This window comes from Lathamus discolor, chromosome 3 (genome assembly GCF_037157495.1).
Source record: "Lathamus discolor isolate bLatDis1 chromosome 3, bLatDis1.hap1, whole genome shotgun sequence".
Classification (NCBI taxonomy): Eukaryota; Metazoa; Chordata; class Aves; order Psittaciformes; family Psittacidae; genus Lathamus; species Lathamus discolor.
In genome coordinates, this window is record NC_088886.1 from 121,406,658 (window position 1) to 121,426,795 (window position 20,138).

Here is a 20,138-nt window from a genome sequence, read left to right on the forward strand (position 1 = left end):
GAGCTGGATCACCAGGTGGTGGGGTGGGATCAGGCCTTTGGCAGAGAAGGGAGCAAGGGGACAATTGCTGTCACTTTGAGACTTGAATGAGGCTGTTGATCTCCTCCTTAGAGCAAGCTTGCCTCAGCTAATGGTGAGTGTTAAGAATGGAAATACAGATGTTGATTTGACAATTTGCAGGTAGATCAGTTGCAGCTGACTGCATCGTTTCTCTTGTGAAGATCTGAGCCTTGTTCCATCTGCTCAACTTTCCTTTTTAAGCTACTTGAAAATCCATCTCTGCCTATGGGGTGATGTTGTCAGTAATGAACCTAATTTCATTTATACTCTGTGCAGCCTAAAATTTTCAGGCTGTGGATTAACGTGAGAATTTTCTTTCAGTTACGTAGGGGACTGTGAGATTCACATGGACATATCGAAATTTAACCTTGGAGTGAAAGGCGTACAGGTGCGTGCAGCGCTAATGTCTGTTCAAGGCTTTGTGGTGCAGGAGTTAGCATGTACCAGTGGGAGCGGGGGGTCACGACACTTAACTGGAAAACCACCAACGAGTAGGCTTGCAGTGATCAGTTTTACCTGCTTTGGTTTTGGCTGGGCAAATGTTGCCTTCCATGGAAGGCACCCAAGTACCTCTTGATGTGGCTTTTAAACAGGGTCAGTGCTAGAGCATCGAGCTCGTGTAGGACACCTGCTGCCACTGGCACTCAAAAGAGTTGCAGGTTGGTAGAGAACTTCAGAAGAGATGGATTTGTCAGGATGTTCATAATTGGTTCTTACATTGTTGAAAGCTAATAAGCAGGTCACTGCATTATATGGCAGTCAGGGTTGCAGAGAAGCGCCACAAACTTAGAAAGCATTGCCTGATACCAATAACAGTGGTGTCTGGGGGGAGGAGGTTATTGTTGTCATTAAATTCTAAGTAAAATTACTTCAAGTAGGGTTTTTAAAATTATCTCCATCACTGAAAAGCTCACAGTTTTGAAACTGCATCCTGAAAGTACCTTCAGACTCTGTTTTCCTTGCTCTCTTCTATTTGCAGTTGTATGGAACATTGCGGGTGATACTGGAACCTCTTCTAACCGATGCACCTTTCGTTGGAGCAGTGACCCTGTTTTTTATGCAGAAACCGGTGAGTCTGTAGTGAGCTTCAGTCTGCAGCGTTCCTGCTTCTTGGTCTATCTTGATGAATGGATAGGTCTTCAGTGAGTGACACAAGCTGTCCATCCCTGGTAACCCAAACTGTGCAACTGTTGAAGGTGTTTGAATAGCAAATTCCTGATTGTTCAATGCTTCTATTGAGCTCCAAGAGGACAGGAATGATTTTGCCCTGTTTTGTAGTAATACCTAAAAAGTTACTTGCTTCACTCTAAGAATGGGAGGACTTTCCAATGGTGACAGCACAGGAGCTATTTCCTAGGCCTTTGCTGCAAGTTTCCTGGCAGCTGGATTTTAATTCTTCCTATTCATAGATTTGAAATACACTTATCTTGGGAGACCATTCAGTCATGCTTGTGCTTTGGAAATTTAAGGTCACTCCCCTTGTAATTGAATTGTGGTTTAATAAAATATGAGAAACCTTCTAGTCTTGTAAAAACTAGTTATCTTACAGCACACAGCTTTGCTTCTTGTGGGTTATGGTCTGCTTGAGTTCATGGAAGTCATACACTTTTGATCTTGGATGAGGTGTTTTTGTGTTTAGATATAATAGTATTACTTTAGCACATGAAAAAAGCCTTGTTTATTGTGTGAATAGAAATACAAACTCCTGATGTCAGGTGGTGTTTGTAAATCCCCCTGCCTCAGGGTATAGGCCAACCCCTAAGTGAAAGGATGAGGAAACAACTTCAAAGTCTCAGTAGAGCTGTCAGATTTACTATGTATAACCCCAGGGCATCTGCCAGTGGCCATTGCTAGGGGCTGAATGCTCTCTTTCCCTGTACTTGCAGGATAAGTCCAAGTGATACCCTTATTTCATGTGTGGCAGATAAAATAGATAAGGGAATAGGTACCAGCTGTTGGTCTCAATGTACAGATGCAGTCACTGGGGCAGATTTTGCTTTCTTTAAACAGCTGGCTTTGTTTTAAAAGCATTTGCTTCCCGTTTAAAGTCTACATTTTTTCTGAAATAAATTTTAATAGTCCTGTATCATTTTTCTCCCTGATCTTGTTGTAGCACTTGGAAATCAACTGGGCAGGCATGAGCAACCTCCTGGATGTTCCAGGGATTAAGTGAGTGTTCGCTTTGCTTCGTTTTACTCTTCCTTAAAAAAGCTTTGGAAGCTGGGACAACTGCATTCTTCAGTAACCATCAAAGCTATTCTCAGGAGCATTGTGTAAAAGATGTGCTGATACTCATCCCATTGTATCTGGCTGTGGAGTTTGCAAACCTGAGGAGTGTGCTTTTTACAATCTGTCAAAATCGCTTCAATCACTTCATTGCGTTTAGGATGGAAATAATAAATCCTCAAAACAACACTGTTCTGTAAACTAAAAAGCAAGCCCTTATGTTTTCCACATGCCAGTCACTTGCAAAGGTAGATGAGGTAGACCTAGGTGACTGGCAGTCTGAGCTTACCTTTTTTTGCCTTCAAGTAAAAAAAAGGCAAGATATCACAAAGTTGCCGTCCCTCTGACAAACTGCAATACAAACCATGATAAAGAGAACTGCACCAGATTTATAGCAAGAAATGTACTTCTCTGTCTGTGTAATCTGCTCACCCTGTAGGTTCTTCAGAAAATGTAGCAGTTCTTCCCCAGTGCCTCTTGGGTTGATCTTGTACATAAAACTTGCAGAGCAAGGATGAAAATCTTAGTGGTTTTCAGTACTAAGCTTCAAACTGTTTCTCCAGGCTGGAGGTTCACTTTGTCCTTGTTCCTTAGTGCAAGCAGAAATTTCTGTTACAGAAGAGCAAAATACATTTGGTTGCTCAGCCATTGCCTTTCTCCCTTTAAATGCAATTGCAGACACTTCTGTTCCCCTTTCTTCCTCTCCAGCTCATGCTTTGCAGACTCACAGGAAGTGGCTGGCTGCTTCAGGTGCCAGTTTATGCATTAAAGGGTCTCTGAAGACCTTTGATGTTGAGTAAGAGGAAGTTTTCTTTTTCTCTTAATTTGAGGCAAGAGTGGCCTTTTGCCCTGAAGTGAGCCTTGGGAGCTCCAGTTTTTATCAGAGAAATTAATCTGCCTTTTCTAACATGTTTTCCTTAATCCTTGCAGGGAGAAGGTGTGTAGGTGTTCCAACCTACAGCCTCTCGTATAATGAAGTGCAAATGTGGTGTCCTAAATTTTCACTCCCTGGTTCTCTCACAGGGATTTGAACACAGAAAGCCTTTCTTGATCGTCAGCACTGCACATGAAAGCCAGGAGCAAAACATGCCTGACCACGAATAGGTTGAAGTACAGGTTAAACAAGAGCTCCCCCTTTCAAATGAATTGCGCTTATTTAAGAGTAATGAAACTGGATGCAGTCGTCTGGCCTCGTGTACAAGCTGTATTTAGTTGGGTGTACCTTGAGACTCAAGAGAAAGGACAGTTCTGTGACCTTCTTGTGGGTTGGTTGGTTGGTTTTTTATGATAGGAAAGCCAACAGCCTGACCAAGGGCTTTCAGGCTCCTGGTTTCACATTTGGAGTAGGAGAGGACTTTCCTCTGAATCTAGCCTCATCTGAGAGCTGTGATAGTTTTGTGCAGTCTTACCCTGAGAAGCTACCTTGTAAGCACTAGGTTTATCAAAGAGGATGGAAGTCTTTCAGATGTTTAATGCAAAAATAAGCCAAGCTATTTTGTTTTGAATGTGGCTGGCTTCTCCTTCCATTTTACAGCAAGGTCTCTGAGCCCCCTGTGAAATGAAGCAGCTTACTGATTCCCTCCTCGCCTTGTCTGTCACTGGTGTTGGCATTCCAAGGAAACACATGAGGCACATGAGTTTGTATGACTTGTTTGGGGGTATGACCACCTCATCATATGGCCTATGCTTCCATTCATTATTTACAGCCTGGTAGATCTGAATTCCCCTCCAGCCCTAGTAACCCTAGAGTGGAACATCCCTGCATCAAGTGGGCACTTGCACAGTGTGTGCCACAAGGGAATGACACTTAATTTGCAGAATGATAGGGAATAGATTGAAAGAGATCTTGAGAGACTGCCACATGCTCATGTTCTTCTTTGCAGCAGCTCAGCTGGATACAGATTACTGACAGGAGACAGCCTTACTTTCTGCAGTGATCCATGTCCACCCTTGGTGGTTGGTTTTGGTGTTGAACTGTCCATTTCCTCTTATTCTAAGCTAAGTCACAAGCATGACTTTCTTCTGCCTGTGTGCAATTGTATGTAGGCACTCACAGAATCATTTATATTGGAAAAGACCGTAAAATCACCTAGTCCAACCATAAACCCAAGACAGCCAAGTCCACCACTAAACCCATATCCCTGAGTGGCACATCTACACATCTTTTAAATACCTCCAGGGATGGTGACTCCACCACTTTTCTGGACAGCCTGTTCCAGTGCTTGATAACTCTTTGGGAGAAGGTGGCTGCCGCATCCCTGGAAGTTTTCAAGGCCAAGGGGCTTTGAGCAACCTGGTCTAGTGAAAGGTGTTAGGGGGGTTGGAACTAGAACCTGATCTGTGGCAGCGGTTGGAACTAGATGATCCGTAAGGTCCCTTCCAAGCCAAATCATTCTATGATTCTATGAAGGCAAGCAGTATAATTCATTTTACAGTGCCCATTTATTTCACTGTGCCTCATTCTTTCCTTCTAACTGAAATTCTGACTGACTGTAGAGATTTAGGTTGCATTTTTTCCACCCCCACATGCAGTGTAATGTCAGACTCACTAATTCAAGACTTCATTGCTGCACGGCTGGTTCTACCGAACAGGATCACAGTGCCTCTGAAAAAGAACATGAACATTGCCCACTTGAGGTTCCCCATCCCGCATGTGAGTTGGTTTCAGTTTTGGGTTGTTTTTTTCTTTTCTTTCGGCAGAGGTGTTAATCAGCCTGAATTTGCATTTGCTGCAATGTGGATGCATACAAGCTTAGTGTCTTAGGCTCCTGTATCAGCTGTTTCCACCTGGATTGTAGGCTTTCTGTAGCCAGCATTTCGGAAATATAAAAGCAGATGTTGGGTGGTTTACAATTTGGGGAAGAGGTGGGACTAGAAGGGTCCTACTCTATGTGGCGTAAGAAGTTTGTTTCGACACTGAGTCACTGACCAACTCAAGACTTTGGTCACCTTTGAGAATACCACAGCTCTTCACTTAGAGAAGGTAAATACACGAGCAGTGAGTGTCAGGCTGCTTAGTTTTGTTGCTAACACTGTGAAGGTGTGTAAATGGGCAGCTCGGAGGGTGACTTCTCTTTGTTACAGGAAAAAGAATCAGGGAAAAACCCAATAACCAATCTGAACATTTGACATAACCAGATCTTCAGTTTCCTTTATCCATCAAATACCTAATTCACTCGTTAATGGGGGTAAATATGAATGAATGACAAAGGGATGCTCCCGATTACAAACTTACATCACCAAATTGAAGTTGAATGGGCACTCCACAAGAAAATAAGAACCTGTCGATGGGTGCTTAGTTCCTCCTTCAGTTAGCAGGAATTGATTTTTACTTTTGATTTGCTTTATTTTTTTATTTTTACTTGTAATGCTGTGTGCATAAGCATGCTTCTGATTTAAAAACAAATTGAAGAATATCTTCTACCCGCTTATCTAGACTGGTTTGTGTATCTGTTTAAGGTGCTTCTTTGAGTTGGGTTTTATTTTACTCCTGTAGGTAAATGTTGCAAACAATGTTTTAATACAACTGTCATTAGAAATATACCGCATCAAAATACATGTCTTTGCAAAGCTGTCATGGTGACTACCCTTGCTGCCTGAAATAACTATTTTTAGGAGTTAGCATATTATAATTATTCAAAGATCACCTTTTCATGAACAATTTTATATCTTCTTTTATTCAGGGAGTAGTAAGGGTTCATCTGCTAGAAGCTGAAAACCTTGTCCAGAAAGACAGTTTCCTTGGTGCAATCAGGGGGAAGTCGGACCCGTATGCTCTTCTTCGCGTTGGCACGGTGCAGTATCGAAGCAAGACAGTTTCCAGAGACCTTAATCCCATTTGGAATGAGACATTTGAGGTACTGAATCTTTTGACCTTTCCATCTGTAGGATGCACAGCCATTTACATCCCTGTGCTTGGAGGACCTTCTCTTAGCTGACTGCACTGGAGCAGGTGGACTTCCTTGTTACTTGATTGAGGCACTGCTTTCCCTTTAACTCAAATTTACATTGCAAACTTGAAATGTCATTCAGGTTGATCTGATTTCCATATGTGGGTTTTTGGAGGAGGTGCAAAGCGCTGCTTTGAATATCAATCAGTACAGCAGTCTGTGCAGCTGTAATCTGTTCTAGTATTGATTCTTCTCTGCTTATTAGGAATACCAGTTTGAGAGGTTTAACTTGCAGTTCGAAACCAAGCAAACTGGTTTTGAAATATTTTCACCTATAATCAATTGTATTTCTTTCACAATTAACCATGAAACAGCAGGGAATGTCCTTAGTGTGTTAAAGAGCTGTGAAGTGTTCATGTCACATATATAAACCTATGTAAATGGGTTTTAATTTTAATCGATACTTCTTTCTCTTCCAGTTTGTTGTTCATGAAGTGCCTGGTCAGGACTTAGAAGTGGACTTGTATGATGAAGATCCAGATAAAGATGACTTTATGGGCAGGTAAATTAAGGTGGAGGGCAGGTAAATTAGAGGTTACTAGACCCTTGTTGCACTGGTTACTAGGGTCTAGTAACCTCTACAGCAGAACACCCAGATTACTCATACTGGAAATATAATATTGAAGGAAGTTTTTCCATTTGTCCACATATTGATACCAAGTTATTAGTTCTTAGCGCAGCTAACTTTGAACAAGGTAGAGAATGGTCCAAGACTCCTTCAGGGAATCCTAGGAAGCCATTAGAAGGCTGGTTATACAACTTGAGATTTACTTTCAACTTACTTTAGTTTTGGAAGTATTTCAAGGGGGAGACTTCAGAAGTGTAAGTGCGTTCCAGCGCGCATGCACATAGGTAATGCAGAGAAGGTGTTACTTGAAGCAGATTTGAGTGTGGGCTTTATTGGTGGTGGCTTTTCCCTCAACAACAATATGTTGCATGCCTAAATATACACTGAAATGTTTGCTTTTTGTATTTCAGCTTGCTTATAAGCCTAGTGGATGTAATGAATGACAGAACTGTTGATGAGGTAAAGATCACAGCTCTATATTTCTGTATGTGGTTGGCAGTATATGCTTACATGTATTTATTTGTGCTCTCCCTCTGCTACTGCATTGTTTCTGCATGCTTAAAGATTTCTTGCATGCTTGCACTGTGGTATTTTCACAAAGAGAAAATACCTTTACTCATAAAACTTCAAGTAGCCGTTACAATAATTTTTACAATGAAGCTGGCAAACTCAGGCAGCCCTGAGGTTATGCTGAGCCAGCAGTGAGGTATCTTATGTTGGTATCTCGTGTCCTGTAAGTACCAAGCGTTTTGTACAAGGCTGCAAGTTAGTTTGGTGAAACAGTCTGATTGCTGGGGGAAGAAATGATCCAGTCTTCTTGTGGTTCATTCTGTAACCCAGCACTCTGCAAACAGTGCCAGGGTGCCTGTCTTGTGCTGCTGGTGGGAAATATCCATGTGCTTTGCATGTACGTGGTATCTTGGTTTTGTTTTTTTCTGGCTCGTGTTTCTGAGTAGATGGGCATGCTACAATCTAAGTATCAAAAATGCAAGCTAAGGCGCTCAGGGTACAATTCATATTGTCTATTGTATGTAAGTCTCAGAATGCAAGATTTACGCAAGATTTATTCTGCCTCACCTTTCTCAAGTTACTCTTTGTTATTTCCACTTAGTGGTTTCCCTTAAGTAAGACAACAAGTGGACACCTCCATTTAAAACTGGAGTGGCTTTCACTAATAAATGACCAAGAAAAGCTACATGAGGTGAGTATGTTTTCTTAAAGGATTCCAGTACTCTGACCTCTGTCCATCCAGTGATCAACAAAGGAGTGTGAAATCAGGGACACGAGGCAAACTCACAGGAGCTTATTTTTCTATTCTGTGTATCTATGATTCTATTTTGGTCTGAAAAAGTTTTGATGTGATTTCACCTCTCTGCCCCTCCTGATGACGAAGGGTATTTTCTTGCCCCAGGTCCCTTGGTAATTCAGGTGTAACCCAAATCTGGCAGCTCTTTTTACTTGAATTAACAAAGCTTGAACTTACTCACTGCAAAGTTCCCTTCTTTGATAATTTTTCACTTCTCTCATCATCTAGGATCTGTGTAGGACCCCTGTCTTTAACCTGTACCACTCAGACAAGTAACCCAGCACTGGTGCTTGGTAGGGCCATGCTTCCCAGTGATGGCTTGTTTGTCCAGCAGAACTGCTTGGATAAAGCCCATCTCCCAGGGATGCTGCTGCTTCGGAATCAAGCAAAAGCATTTGAGTTCCACTAAAGTGAATAAAATTTGTTTCCAGGCTTTGTTCTGCTGACACTGATGTGGATGTATGTGGCTGAGCGTATATTTAGGTGTCTTGCTGCTCTGGGGAATCCAAGCAGTTCTGCATTAGAAAGATTGAAAAGCATTAAGGCCAATGAATTGAAAAGACTTGCAGCTTTTCTTCCTGGTCTGCTTAAAACTGTCATGCTGTTTTGGCTTGTGCTCATCTAAACTGCAAGTTTTAGGAGAAAGGTGAAGAGATGCTTAGCTTTCAGAAACTGTGTTTTGAATTTGTGTTGTGCTTTACATTGTCCTTGATGGGTGATCATGCCTACCTTGTGTTTTGTCTTTTCTGGCCTTCACAGGATAAGAAGGGTCTGTCTACAGCTATTCTGATAGTCTACTTGGACAGTGCCTTCAACCTTCCAGTAAGTACAAATCACGTGCAGGCAGCCTTCACTCCTAACCTTTTATCAAAGCCCACAAATTTAACTGGCTTTAAATACTCTTTTAATAATTCAGAAAAACCACTTTGAGTATTCGAATGGGGAATGTGGAGCAAAGAAGATCAAAAATAACAAGTACCTCAAGGTAAAATTTGTATTCTTCTCCCATGCTTGCAAAACAACACTCTGGATTATGCGGTATCGTAGCAACTGAAACTAGCTATGGTTAAGAAGAAATAATCTTACCACCACCACAATCAAACTGACTGGGGTTCAAAATAGTGATTGAAAGCCCACCCCCCACCACAGTGAAATTCTAGGAGGTCCGAGGGGGAATCAGAAATATCTGACTGTGTGTGGGGCTGTCTTTATTTTTATTTTATACCTTGGACACAGAGCCTTCAGACATCAAACCAAGTAAGTCTCTTCGTCAGGGTTTGTAGTGATAGGACAACGGATAATGGGTTCAAACTTAAACAGGGGAAGTTCAGGCTGGATATAAGGAGGAAGTTCTTTACTGTGAGGGTGGTGAGGCACTGGAATGGGTTGCCCAAGAAGTTGTGCTTGCTCCATTCCTGGCAGTGTTCAAGGCCAGGTTGGACAGAGCCTTGGGCGACATGGTCTAGGGTGAGGCATCTCTGCCGGTTGGAGCTAGATGATCTCAAGGTCCTTTTCAGCCCTAACTGTTCTATGATTCTGTGTTACCCTTTTTGGCTGATACAGGGCTTCTTCCCATCCTGAGCTGTTCCAGCGTGACCTTCCACATTGGGCTGGGAGGAATATGCTTTTTTGTGGTAACCTTCCTGTCCATTGGAGACCTCCCCACCAGATTCCTTCCCCTCAGTTTTAGAGGGATTCAGAAGCCACGCTGTCACTCACGCCTTCTCTCTCTTTGCTTCTGCTTTCCTTTTTCCCAAATACTGCATTTTGCTACTGTGATGTAAATGGCGGTTACACGGAGCAATGTCGTTCTCCTTTTTTTCTTGAACAAGCTACACATCACCACAGCTCTGAGCAATGGATAAAGCTTCCTATTCTCTCTGAGTAGCTCTCCTCTTAAATGCAGTCTTTTTAGATAAGTTCCCAGCACTGCCATATGCATCACATTTGATAATCCGTAATTTTGGACTTCACCATATCCACTTTGTATACAGTGTTGTGCCAAGACCAGCCTTAACTTCTACAGCATTAGTGCAAAGAAGCACAATACAAGAGGTTCAGTATTATTGCTTCTGGAAGGAATTCTTACTTGACGCCAAAGACTTGCTTCTAATTGCTTCACAGCAAGTTTCCTGAGCCTTGGAAACCAATTTGGAGAGTCCTGTTTCACACAGGAATGATGAAGGTTTCCACTGAGCCTTCAATTCTCTTCTCTGTTTCCTTCCAGCTCCTGACAACTTTTTAACTGCTGACCTATTGAAACCTAAATACATAAAACTGTGGCTTAAATGTGTACTCTAGATGGCAGAGGGTAAGACTGTGCTGCGTTTTGGCTGGAGTCTCTCCTGTGTACTGCATTCTTCAGATGTCCCACATCTGAAAACTAGTGTCAGCTTTCCAGCAACTTATCTCACTAAAAGTAGTGGTTTAATGTTGTTTCCTGTAAAGTATAAATGTATCTTCTTTTTTTTTTTTTTGTTGTTGTTTTGTTGGTTTTTTTACTTCTCCTGCTTTCTTTATTTTTGTTTTTCCTTGTATTGACAGAAGATGGAACGAGAACCTTCCTCCTTCGTCCTGCTCACAGTAGGAAACAAGACTCTGAAAAGCAAGGTGAGGCTGTTTGACTCCTCTGCTTTCCTTAAATACTTTCTATTTTATGAGAGACTATCAGCAAGTAACCCCTAGGAAGGGTAGGACCAGTGAAGCTGATGTGAAAAGCTGCAGTTATAGGGGGAGCTGCAGAGGCTAGGATGTGGGGGTCCGCTTCAGCATGTGGAAGCATCATGTCACTGGGTTGTGCTTGATTAGTGGGTGCCTGCCCAGTGCTGTACAGATGTGTGGTTTTGTGTTCATGGTTATGAGGTCCTGTTGGGCCAGGTACTCTAGTTCTTTGAGGGTTGAAGAGTTAAAAATGATAGGTCTCCAATCTGGCTCATGCTTTCTGAGGGCAGGGTGTCATTGTCATCAGAGGCATTTGCTTCCTCATCTGTCTCCTCCTGTGTTTTGCAGTTCTACTGATTTATTTTTTATTTATTGATTTTAACCTGGACAAGATGTATCCAGATCTCTTTTTCTTCACTTTCAGTTAATTTTTCATTATTTAATACTTACTTTTGCCTGATGAGCATGAGCAACAGCTGAGTTCTGCCTTCCTAGCAGCTGCTGTGTTCATGGCCTGGCGGAAGCAGCTGGTTTATGGAGCAGCTGCAGCCCCTGTGGGTGTTTTCCATGCTTTTATCCTTGAAGTGGATGGTGCTGAAGCTGTACACTCTTCCCCCAAGCTCTACACCCACCAAACCACCCCTCTAGCTTTCCTACCCTTCCCTGCCAGCTCACTGCAGCTCTGGGAGCTGGCTGCGGGTGCCTGCAGGCTGGAAGCAGCACCCTGGCACTCTCTTGGTGGAAGGGTGGGAGGAAAGTAGGCTGCTGGTCCAGGCTGTGCTGGTTGGGGCCAACTGCAGCTCACCAAACTTGTTTGTCGGCATTTCCATGCCCCACAGAACTTGTTCTGATTTTGCCAGAGACTTCGCTTCTGCACAGTTCTGACCTGGAAATTTCACTGTCTCAATACAGCTAGGGTGTAGCATCACTGAATAAAACAAGAGGGTCACCTCTCTGGTAATCAGTGTTGTGGTATTCTTTGCTGTTTATAGAATAAGCTGATACATTTGCCGCAATCTTCTTGTTGCAGACCTGCAATTTCAGCAGAGATCCAACATGGGGCCAGGCTTTCACCTTCTTTGTCCATAGTGCTCATTCCCAGTCACTCCATGTTGAGGTGAGAGAAAAGCCTTTCCTTTGAAGACCAAGTGCATAACCTTAGGAAGAAACCCGTTTTGTGGTGGATGTGATCTCAGTGCTGGTTGTTTCTGTGTGCTTGTACTCCTACTTAAGAGGTGGAAGCAGCACCTGTTGCTGCATGGGTGATTCTCTGTTAGGTGATGCCGGTATCTACCTTTGCTCTAGGATCATGTGCAAAGGAGGTTTTATGCAGGTCTGTGTGCAGTAAAACCATGAATATTTTGCTGTCAGAAATTGCAGCCTTCATAATTCTCAACCAGAGTTCAATCTCTTCACCTTGATATTTTGTCTCACTAAGAAATCCTGCGTCTCACCAGCATACATTGCAGTCACAGCCAGTTCTCTGGCTGTTCACTTGGCTACAGAAATAGATTTCAACTTAGAAGGTATGTGGAGGATAATAGGCTAAACAAGCTATTGCCTAAAAAGCTTGTAAAGACCAGTTGTTATCCCTGGTGCCTGGGACATTTTCTCCCAAGTAAGGAAAGTCAAGTAAATGCCAGGGCCTGATAAGGCAGTTCCTTCTCCACAGAATCACAGAATCACAGAATCACACAGGAGATGTGATTTTTACTCAAACATGCTAATTTGTTACACTCCTGAAACAGTGGCATCGCCCGTTTGGAAGTAACCATACTTCATAGTATGTCCTGGAGTAAATAAGTTAATTTGGTTTCTGCCTGAAATACCTTCTTGCTTTGCTATTCCCAGTGGTAGCTTTCCAGCTTGCCATCTAATAACTTCCCCCCTGCTCCTAGATAAAAGACAAGGATCGGGACAGTGTCCTGGGATCTTCAGTGGTATGTCTCTCCCACTTACTTACGGACCCAAACATGACTCTGGATCAAAGATTTCAGCTGGACCATTCCAGTTCAGACAGCTTCGTTAAGATGAAACTTGTGTTGCGGGTAAGTTCTTTGCTGTATTCACTTGGCTTCCTCAATGGAAACACCCATCTCTAACAAGAAAAGAGATGGAGGAAGAAGTGGGGTGTAGAGAAATGCAGCTTTGCTTCACAGATGAGTAGGAAACGAAAGTGACAAGGACGTTAAGTGCCATTAAGAGTGCATGGTGGAGCTGAGATGTATCCCTGAGGCTTCCTAAAACAGTGCAGTACCACTGCTGAAAACCTTCTCATGAAAATAAAGAGTTGGACTGAGAAAATCTAAGCTGGTGAAATCAAAGCTGCTAAACAGTAAAGGAGACAGATGCTTAGGAACTGTTTTCTCATTGTGCTCTGCGTTAGTGTTCAGACAGCGTTAAATACGTACACAGAAGGACAAGGGAAGAGATCACCACAGCTAATCCCATAGGGCTCTTTCATTCCCAGTGGCAGATTCATGCTGTTACAGTTTTGTGGTGAAATTTCATCCCAGGTCATAGTGCTCGCATTAACCCTGGTGCTTTGGGAGCAGCACTCATTTCTCTCCCTTGTGATTTTTAGACCTTGAATGTTGAAGAACCTGATCCACAAAGAGTCAAGGCTGGTGTCAGTGCCTCAAAGCAAGGACCTGTGCATGTCATTGAGAAGGGTGGAAACCAGCAACAGGTCATCTCCGCGCCAGACCCAGAAGTCTCAAAAGTACCTCCAGTGAGCAAAGACTCTGCAGCACCTGAATCCCTGCTGAAAAAGGACAGCAGAGAAGACCTGGACACAAAGGACAGTTCAGCAGCACCGGTACCAAGCGAAGCTGTTGCTGGCCCTAATGAGGCAGAGCACAGCCAAAATCCAGAGCATCACACATCATCAGCACTGCATAGCAGAGCAGCGGTAGCACCCACACTGCCAGTCGTACAGGAACTGAGGCTTGCACCCAGTGTTGCTTCGCTGGGTTCTCTGCCTTCTTCTTGCTTTGAATTAAGTAGCAGCAATCTGGAACTTCATAAGTAGGTGTTCTTCCAGCTGAATTGTTCTTGTGTGGAAAGGTTTAGGGTTTATAGTTTGCTGTTGCATATGGTTGCATTCATGACTGCTAAGTCATTTGGAATTTTGTGTCAAATCATCTTACGACCTAAGTATTCCAGTCAACAGCAAAGTAACTTACGAGTTTAATATCAGTTCAGGTGTGAAGAGAAAGTGTTTCCTTCTCTGGCTCTCCTAAGAGATGCTGCTTGTGTTTGCTTTATATTGTTTAAGAGCCTCTTGCAGAGAATATCCTTGGTTCCATAATGCCCATGATTTTAGCAAAAGGATATTGAAAGTCTGAATATCCCATTTCTGTAAAAACATAAAATCTTGATAAGCATTATCTGGCTGCTTAAAGTTTTGGATGCTGTGTTTTATCCAGAAACTTTTAAGACTTTCAGAATGCTGTGAGCAAAGTTTTTGTGACTAGGTGCTCTGACATGTGTGTCCTTCCCACTGTACTAAGTGTGAGGCTGCAGGTAGTTGGCTCTGTCGAGGAGGATGGAGAACTGGGTCTGTTTCTCCTGGGATGCAGAATGGAGTTAGTAGAATCTTTAGTGAGCTGAAGTAGCAAAGAAGGTCCACCTCAATTAAGAGAGCATCAGGGCAGTTACAAACCTGAACATCAACCGCAGCTCCAGCTGCTCAGTCTAGCACTTCTGGACTGGCAGATTCTCTGGCTCTGAGCAGGGCCTCATTTAGAAACCATTTTTAAACGATTTTAAAGCAATGGTTTTGGATTTGAAGCCACTTTAATAACATGCAGTATGAAATATAAAAAAGGTCTCATTTTGCAAATACTGGCATACTTGGAGGAGCTGCGTAATGTGCTCACCTGTACTTTGCTGCCCCATCTACAGCAGGCCAAATAGGTGTTTTTTGGCTGTTTGTACTCAGGCACTGAAATGGGGTACTTGTTACAGAAGGCTGGCTAGGCAATGCTGGCACCACCAGGAGCATTGTTTCTGTGGAACCGCTGTGGTCCAGCTGCTCTCTAGACATCAAACCTTAGGATGCCAGAAAGAAGAACAGTGCCCTGAAAATCAGTTTTTGTTAAAAATGCAGCACCAACTTTGTGTCCTGTTTTGTGCTGCTAGGCCTGTGCGTGTGGTCGGTTAAATAGCTGTGTTTAAAAGCTTTGATTGTGCAATTGTCTTACAGTGGGACTGAAATGCCTCTGGGAGAGATTCAGCTCACGGTGCGATACGCTTCAATACGGCAGAGTCTCGTCGTGCTGGTGAATGGCTGCAGGTAATGCTGACAGTTGCTTGCTATGTCTGTAAAGGAAAGGGAAAGAGCTCTGAGCTTGTCAGGTGATCAGCAAAGATGGAGCAGAGCCTTGTGCTTTGTAAACTGCCCAGTTGAGATGCATCAGCATTGGGTGGCTTCAGTCTGTGCAGCCTCGCTAAGCCCAGCTCTGGTCAGTGCAGTGCAGCAGAGGTACCTTAGCTTTCATCGACCCAGAACTACTTCTGACCAGCACTGACAACTGGTGCATGCCTTGGGATGTCATGATGGGCATCATAACAAGGCCTGGATACCTGTGACTAAATTTGTTAACATTAATTTAGGAATCCCAGTAAGTGACCACACACTCGAGCAGTGAAAATTTTGTTTAAAGTTTTATTTACTTATGTTCGAATTCCCAAGATAAATGTTTCTGGCCCATGAACCCACGAAGGATTAGTCTGATTCTGAGAGACAAGGTATGAAGACACAGTGTGAGAATGTACCTTGCTTGTCAGCACTATATTTCTTTTAACAGAAACTTAGTACCCTCTTCCAATCGTGGAGTAGATCCATATGTTCGTATATACCTGCTTCCAGATAGAAGATGGACAAGCAGGAAGAAGACTTCTGTTAAGAAAAAAACTCTGAACCCCCAATATGATGAGAAGTAAGAAAATGTTCATTATGATTGTTGCTGAAATAGTTATGATTTCTGTGTAATGAAAGGGCATGCATAAGGTTTGTGCCTGGTGCTGCTAAAGATTGTCTTGTGGACACTTGCAGGTCTTACGGAAAACCCCAGCACTTTGCGATTGCAAGTACTTGGGGCTGGCCTTGGTCTGTCTGCAGTGGCGTCTGCTCCCACCCCTTCTGCCATCCTAGCAGGGGCAGCCTGCATTTGCTGCTTTGCACGCAGACATCTCCCTACCCGTGTTTAACTCCCTGTTATTGCAGAGGCAATCGCTCCATTCAGATACTTCACAAAGCCACTTTCTCAGTTTGTACTTTTTTGCCTGACACTTCTCTGACAGCTTTCCAAAAATCAAAGGCAGAAATACAAAGCCTTTTGAGACTGGGCTGTTCTTGAGACAGGCGGATGGATGTTCTCCTCGAGACCTGATGGGAGCAGAGTGAAATGCTCCCACCTCTGCTGACAGTGTCATGTCCACAGTTCCCCTACTGAACTGGAATGTGTTTTCTATAAAACCAAACATAGTAATGCTTATAGCTCTTTTGAGAGGCTGTTTTAACCCCATATTTAGAGGAAGGTACACGTACGTGAGTATTGGCTGACCCTGGGTGGCTCAGTTTTCCTATGTTGGGTCCCTCCTGTACATGTCCGTATAGGTCAGGAATGGAGAAAAGAGTTTAAAATACTTCATCTTAAACACTAAAGTGGTGGATTACTATTCTTTTGTAACACCACTGATCTTGTGCCAGCACAGCTGTTAGAACAGCATCACTTTTTCCTCATCCTCAGTATTGACGTGTCTTGTACATCCTCAATTAAGTGTAATAGGTGGAGCAATACTTAGCTCCAAAACACATTACCTGTTTTACAGCTCTGACTTGAGGAAAAGCTATTCAGGTGGGCAGAACTTCAGTGATTTAGCATGGACAAAACTCACTTGACATCAGATGTGTTGACATGTGCCAGAGGCATGAGTCGGAGCCATTAAGAACTTAATTGCCACAGATTTCAACCTTTGTCTTCTCTTCATGTGGTTTAAACTGACTTTGTAAACTTAGGGGGTTGGCTCAGCTACTTCCTCTGAGTAATGCAGGTTGCACGGAAAACATGCTGATCTTCCATGAAGGGGGAAAATGATGGTAAATAGCATCTCATCATGGATGCTTGTTTTCCTCCTTCCCCCTGGCACAGTGAGCAGTCTGAACAACAGTGTCATAGTCTTGTGTGAGGCCTGGAAGAGATTTCTTACAATGCAAATAAAAATTGCCTTTTCTGTACCTTCCTTCTCTGGCCACCAGTGCTTATAGGATTTTAATTGTTAAGTCTCTCCTTTCCAAACTTTACTTTTAGGTTTGAGTTTTTTGAGTCTTTGGAAGACGTCAAGAAAAGGACGCTGGACGTTGCGGTGAAGAACAGCAGGCCATTCATTTCACAGGACAGGAAGGAGCTGGGGAAAGTAAGTTTAACAAAGCTGCTCTACTGGTTTAATAGAGCTGAGCATTCTGAGCGCGGGATCCTGAAACATGGTTCTAGTGACTAAGCCTCAGGAGTAGGACTAGCGATCTGGAAACAACTTTTTCTGTCAGATTTTCATTTGAAGTCAGGCTGTACCCATGTGGAAGCTTGTATGGTCTCACATGACTTGTGCGCTGCTTCATTTCAAAGGGATGCTTCTTAAGTAAAAATGTGTTTCCTGGGATCTGCTGCTGCCACTTTGGGGAATGGCTCCAAAAGCGCAAACACGAAGCTCAGAAAAGACGGGTGATTAAACCCAGAATTTGCCAGCGGTGCTTTAATCTTTCTGTGTAAACTGGAATCACTTCTTTGGTGACAGATAAAATTCCCAAGTTGTGGTACTTCATCAGGGACTGTAGTGACAGGACAAGGGGTAATGGGTTAAAACTTAAGCAGGGGAAGTTTAGATTGGATATAAGGAGGAAATTCTTTACCATGAGGGTGGTGAGGCACTGGAATGGGTTCCCCAAGAAGTTGTGGGTGCTCCATTCCTGGCGGTGTTCAAGGCCAGGTTGGACGAAGCCTTGGGTGGGATGGTTTAGTGTGAGATGTCCCTGCTCATGGCAGGGGGGTTGGAACTAGATGATCCTGAGGTCCTTTCCAACCCTAACTATTCTATGATTCTGTGATTCTATACTAAGAAAGCCAGGGGCAGTGCTGAGGCTGGCTAGTGCCTGGGTCCTGGGAGCTCAGGAAGCTCCTTCTCCCTGGGCCTAACCTTAAGTGTGTCTGACGTGGGAGGAGTGCTAGCTTAGCTAATCAATTTGTACGCTAACATACACAGAAAGAAAATGTGCTTTTTAAAGGTGCGGATTGACTTGTCGCAGGAGGACTTGATAAAAGGCTTTGCGCAGTGGTAAGTTTTCATCTCCGTGCTTTCAGACCCTGCCACCTGTTTTGCTGGAGCTTGTGCACCTCTTGTTGGGGTGCTGGTAAAGGGGCCCTGTGGTTTGGTGAGCAAGAACATATGACCCACAAACGCAGGACTAACTTGGAGCTAATCTGGTAGTTTTATCTAAATTGTCTGGTAATCCAGTTTCTTATGCAATACCTGGCCCGTGAAACAACTTTAGTATGTCAATTATAGTCTTCAGCATATTTTAAATTACCATGAAAAGCACTGGGAAACATAAGTAAAAGAATTATGGTTATTAAAGCAACCTTGTGACAAATTTTAACTTGGATAAAGATCTTAACTAAATTAATAGTCTGATCAGCAATATGTATATATGATAAAACTTTAATTACAAAGCATTTACAGAAACTATTATAATAAGCCACTTGCAATTTTGCTTGTGTGTTCATTGTGGTTCAGTTAAGCATTGGAATGAGGCAAAGATTGAGAAATTAGAGTTTGTTTTTTTTCCCCCTTCTGTGTCTGTGGTTAATAGTGGTAGTTCTTCCTTCTTTCTCCTTTGATGGAGCCCAAGGAATGCAGCACGGGTAGTCCAGAAGCCTGCCATCCGTGCAGACAGGGTGGGAAAACCAAGTTCCCCTGGCCCTGCTTGCCTGTGTGCCTCACAGAGGGATATGGCAATTACGGAGCAGGAGGAAATGACTCATCCCAAGTTCCTGGTGAAGGCTGACCCTGTCCCGGCAGCTCCTTTGCCACGGTGCCCGTGAAGCACAGGCCATAAAGCAGCCCAAGTTCTCCCTATTGTGCCAGTTAAAACATTAAAGAAAGTCTGCAACAACTATAATTATGTGCTGTGTCTGTCTTGCAGGTATGAGCTGACAAGGAGTCGGAGCAAGAAAACATGATTCCTTCTCATGTACATAAGTTACTAATTTTTCAACTTTGTAAGAATGTACATATCTCCTGTAATTAACGTGTTTTGAACAGTCACTGCAAAACTGAAGCAATCTCCAGCTCAGGGCATGTAAATTTAAGGATCCTACTCTGAAAAAAAACCCCAAACAAACAAAACTGCCCCACATTGGGAATAAATTGCCCCTCAAGAAGGAGTTCTTTATTTTTGCTGTTTCTGGCACCTCTCTCCCAGAGAACCCTCAACTGTGGATACCCTCTTAAGGAAGTGTTGTGCCTGGAGATCCTTCAGAATGTCAGCTCAGTGTCATTACTTTGCTTGGCGGTCTCGTTTCCCCAGGATCCTGTTCATGGTGTTTTAACATGAAAGCCTTGTACTTCCCACAGAATAAATTTTAACAGCATTCTTCATCTGAGGGCTACAGAAGCCGTTGGAAGAACCCGTTTCAGACTCTTAATGGCAATTGGCTTTTGAGAAACTGAGAATTTGGTATTCCACTACTCAAAAGTATCTTGGCAGATTGTGGCTGCAGATATGTATATAACGAGCTTCCAAGAGGAGGGAGATCAGTTCACCAAGTCATTAAGGTTTCAGTTTGTGATGCCTTAACGTGTTTTGTTCTTTATTGCAGTACATTTCAAAATCTTGTAAACCTTGATAATAAAGTGTTCTGCCTGAGGAACAGCAGAGTTTTGTAAAGTAAGCTTTCTTAATAGCAGAGCAAATTATACCAAAACTATTTTTGGAAGCTTGGTGTATTGTTTCTGTACAATAAACTTCTGTCTTGCATAATGATCTTGATCTATGCCTTTCTAAAACTGACTTTTGAAATACATAGCTTCAAATCTGTGCTAGGCAGAAGCCCATAAACCACCACCTGAAACAAGTTTCAAATACTTTTGGCTTAGATTACATAAATCTAGTCTACCTCCATCCATAACCAGCAATATATAACTCACCCAGTAAAAATCTGCTTCCATCTCAAACTGATCTGAAAATGTAAACATTTTAAAATAGGCTGTCCAGCAAACCAAGCCAGGCCATTGATGGAACTGTTATGGCTAAGGCAGTTAGAGCACCTTTATCTCATGCTTACTGTGTCAGCAACATTCAAAA

At 43.0% G+C, this 20,138-nt stretch overlaps 1 protein-coding gene across 1 annotated transcript in view; it reads left to right on the forward strand.

Moving 5' to 3' along the window:
* ESYT3 (extended synaptotagmin 3) overlaps positions 1–19,709 on the forward strand; it is a 33,719-nt gene extending 14,010 nt beyond the window's left edge. Inside the window, exons 5-23 of the mRNA XM_065671364.1 lie at positions 382–448; positions 1,040–1,129; positions 2,174–2,229; positions 4,819–4,939; positions 5,970–6,143; positions 6,656–6,738; positions 7,215–7,263; positions 7,916–8,005; positions 8,870–8,932; positions 9,027–9,095; positions 10,655–10,720; positions 11,802–11,888; positions 12,670–12,819; positions 13,356–13,798; positions 14,979–15,068; positions 15,583–15,714; positions 17,089–17,194; positions 18,060–18,109; positions 18,978–19,709. Coding sequence (XP_065527436.1) covers positions 382–448; positions 1,040–1,129; positions 2,174–2,229; positions 4,819–4,939; positions 5,970–6,143; positions 6,656–6,738; positions 7,215–7,263; positions 7,916–8,005; positions 8,870–8,932; positions 9,027–9,095; positions 10,655–10,720; positions 11,802–11,888; positions 12,670–12,819; positions 13,356–13,798; positions 14,979–15,068; positions 15,583–15,714; positions 17,089–17,194; positions 18,060–18,109; positions 18,978–19,014 — 2,023 coding nt within the window. The 3' untranslated portion in view covers positions 19,015–19,709. The remainder of the gene's footprint in view (positions 1–381; positions 449–1,039; positions 1,130–2,173; positions 2,230–4,818; positions 4,940–5,969; positions 6,144–6,655; positions 6,739–7,214; positions 7,264–7,915; positions 8,006–8,869; positions 8,933–9,026; positions 9,096–10,654; positions 10,721–11,801; positions 11,889–12,669; positions 12,820–13,355; positions 13,799–14,978; positions 15,069–15,582; positions 15,715–17,088; positions 17,195–18,059; positions 18,110–18,977) is intronic.
* Positions 19,710–20,138: the final 429 nt, after the last annotated feature.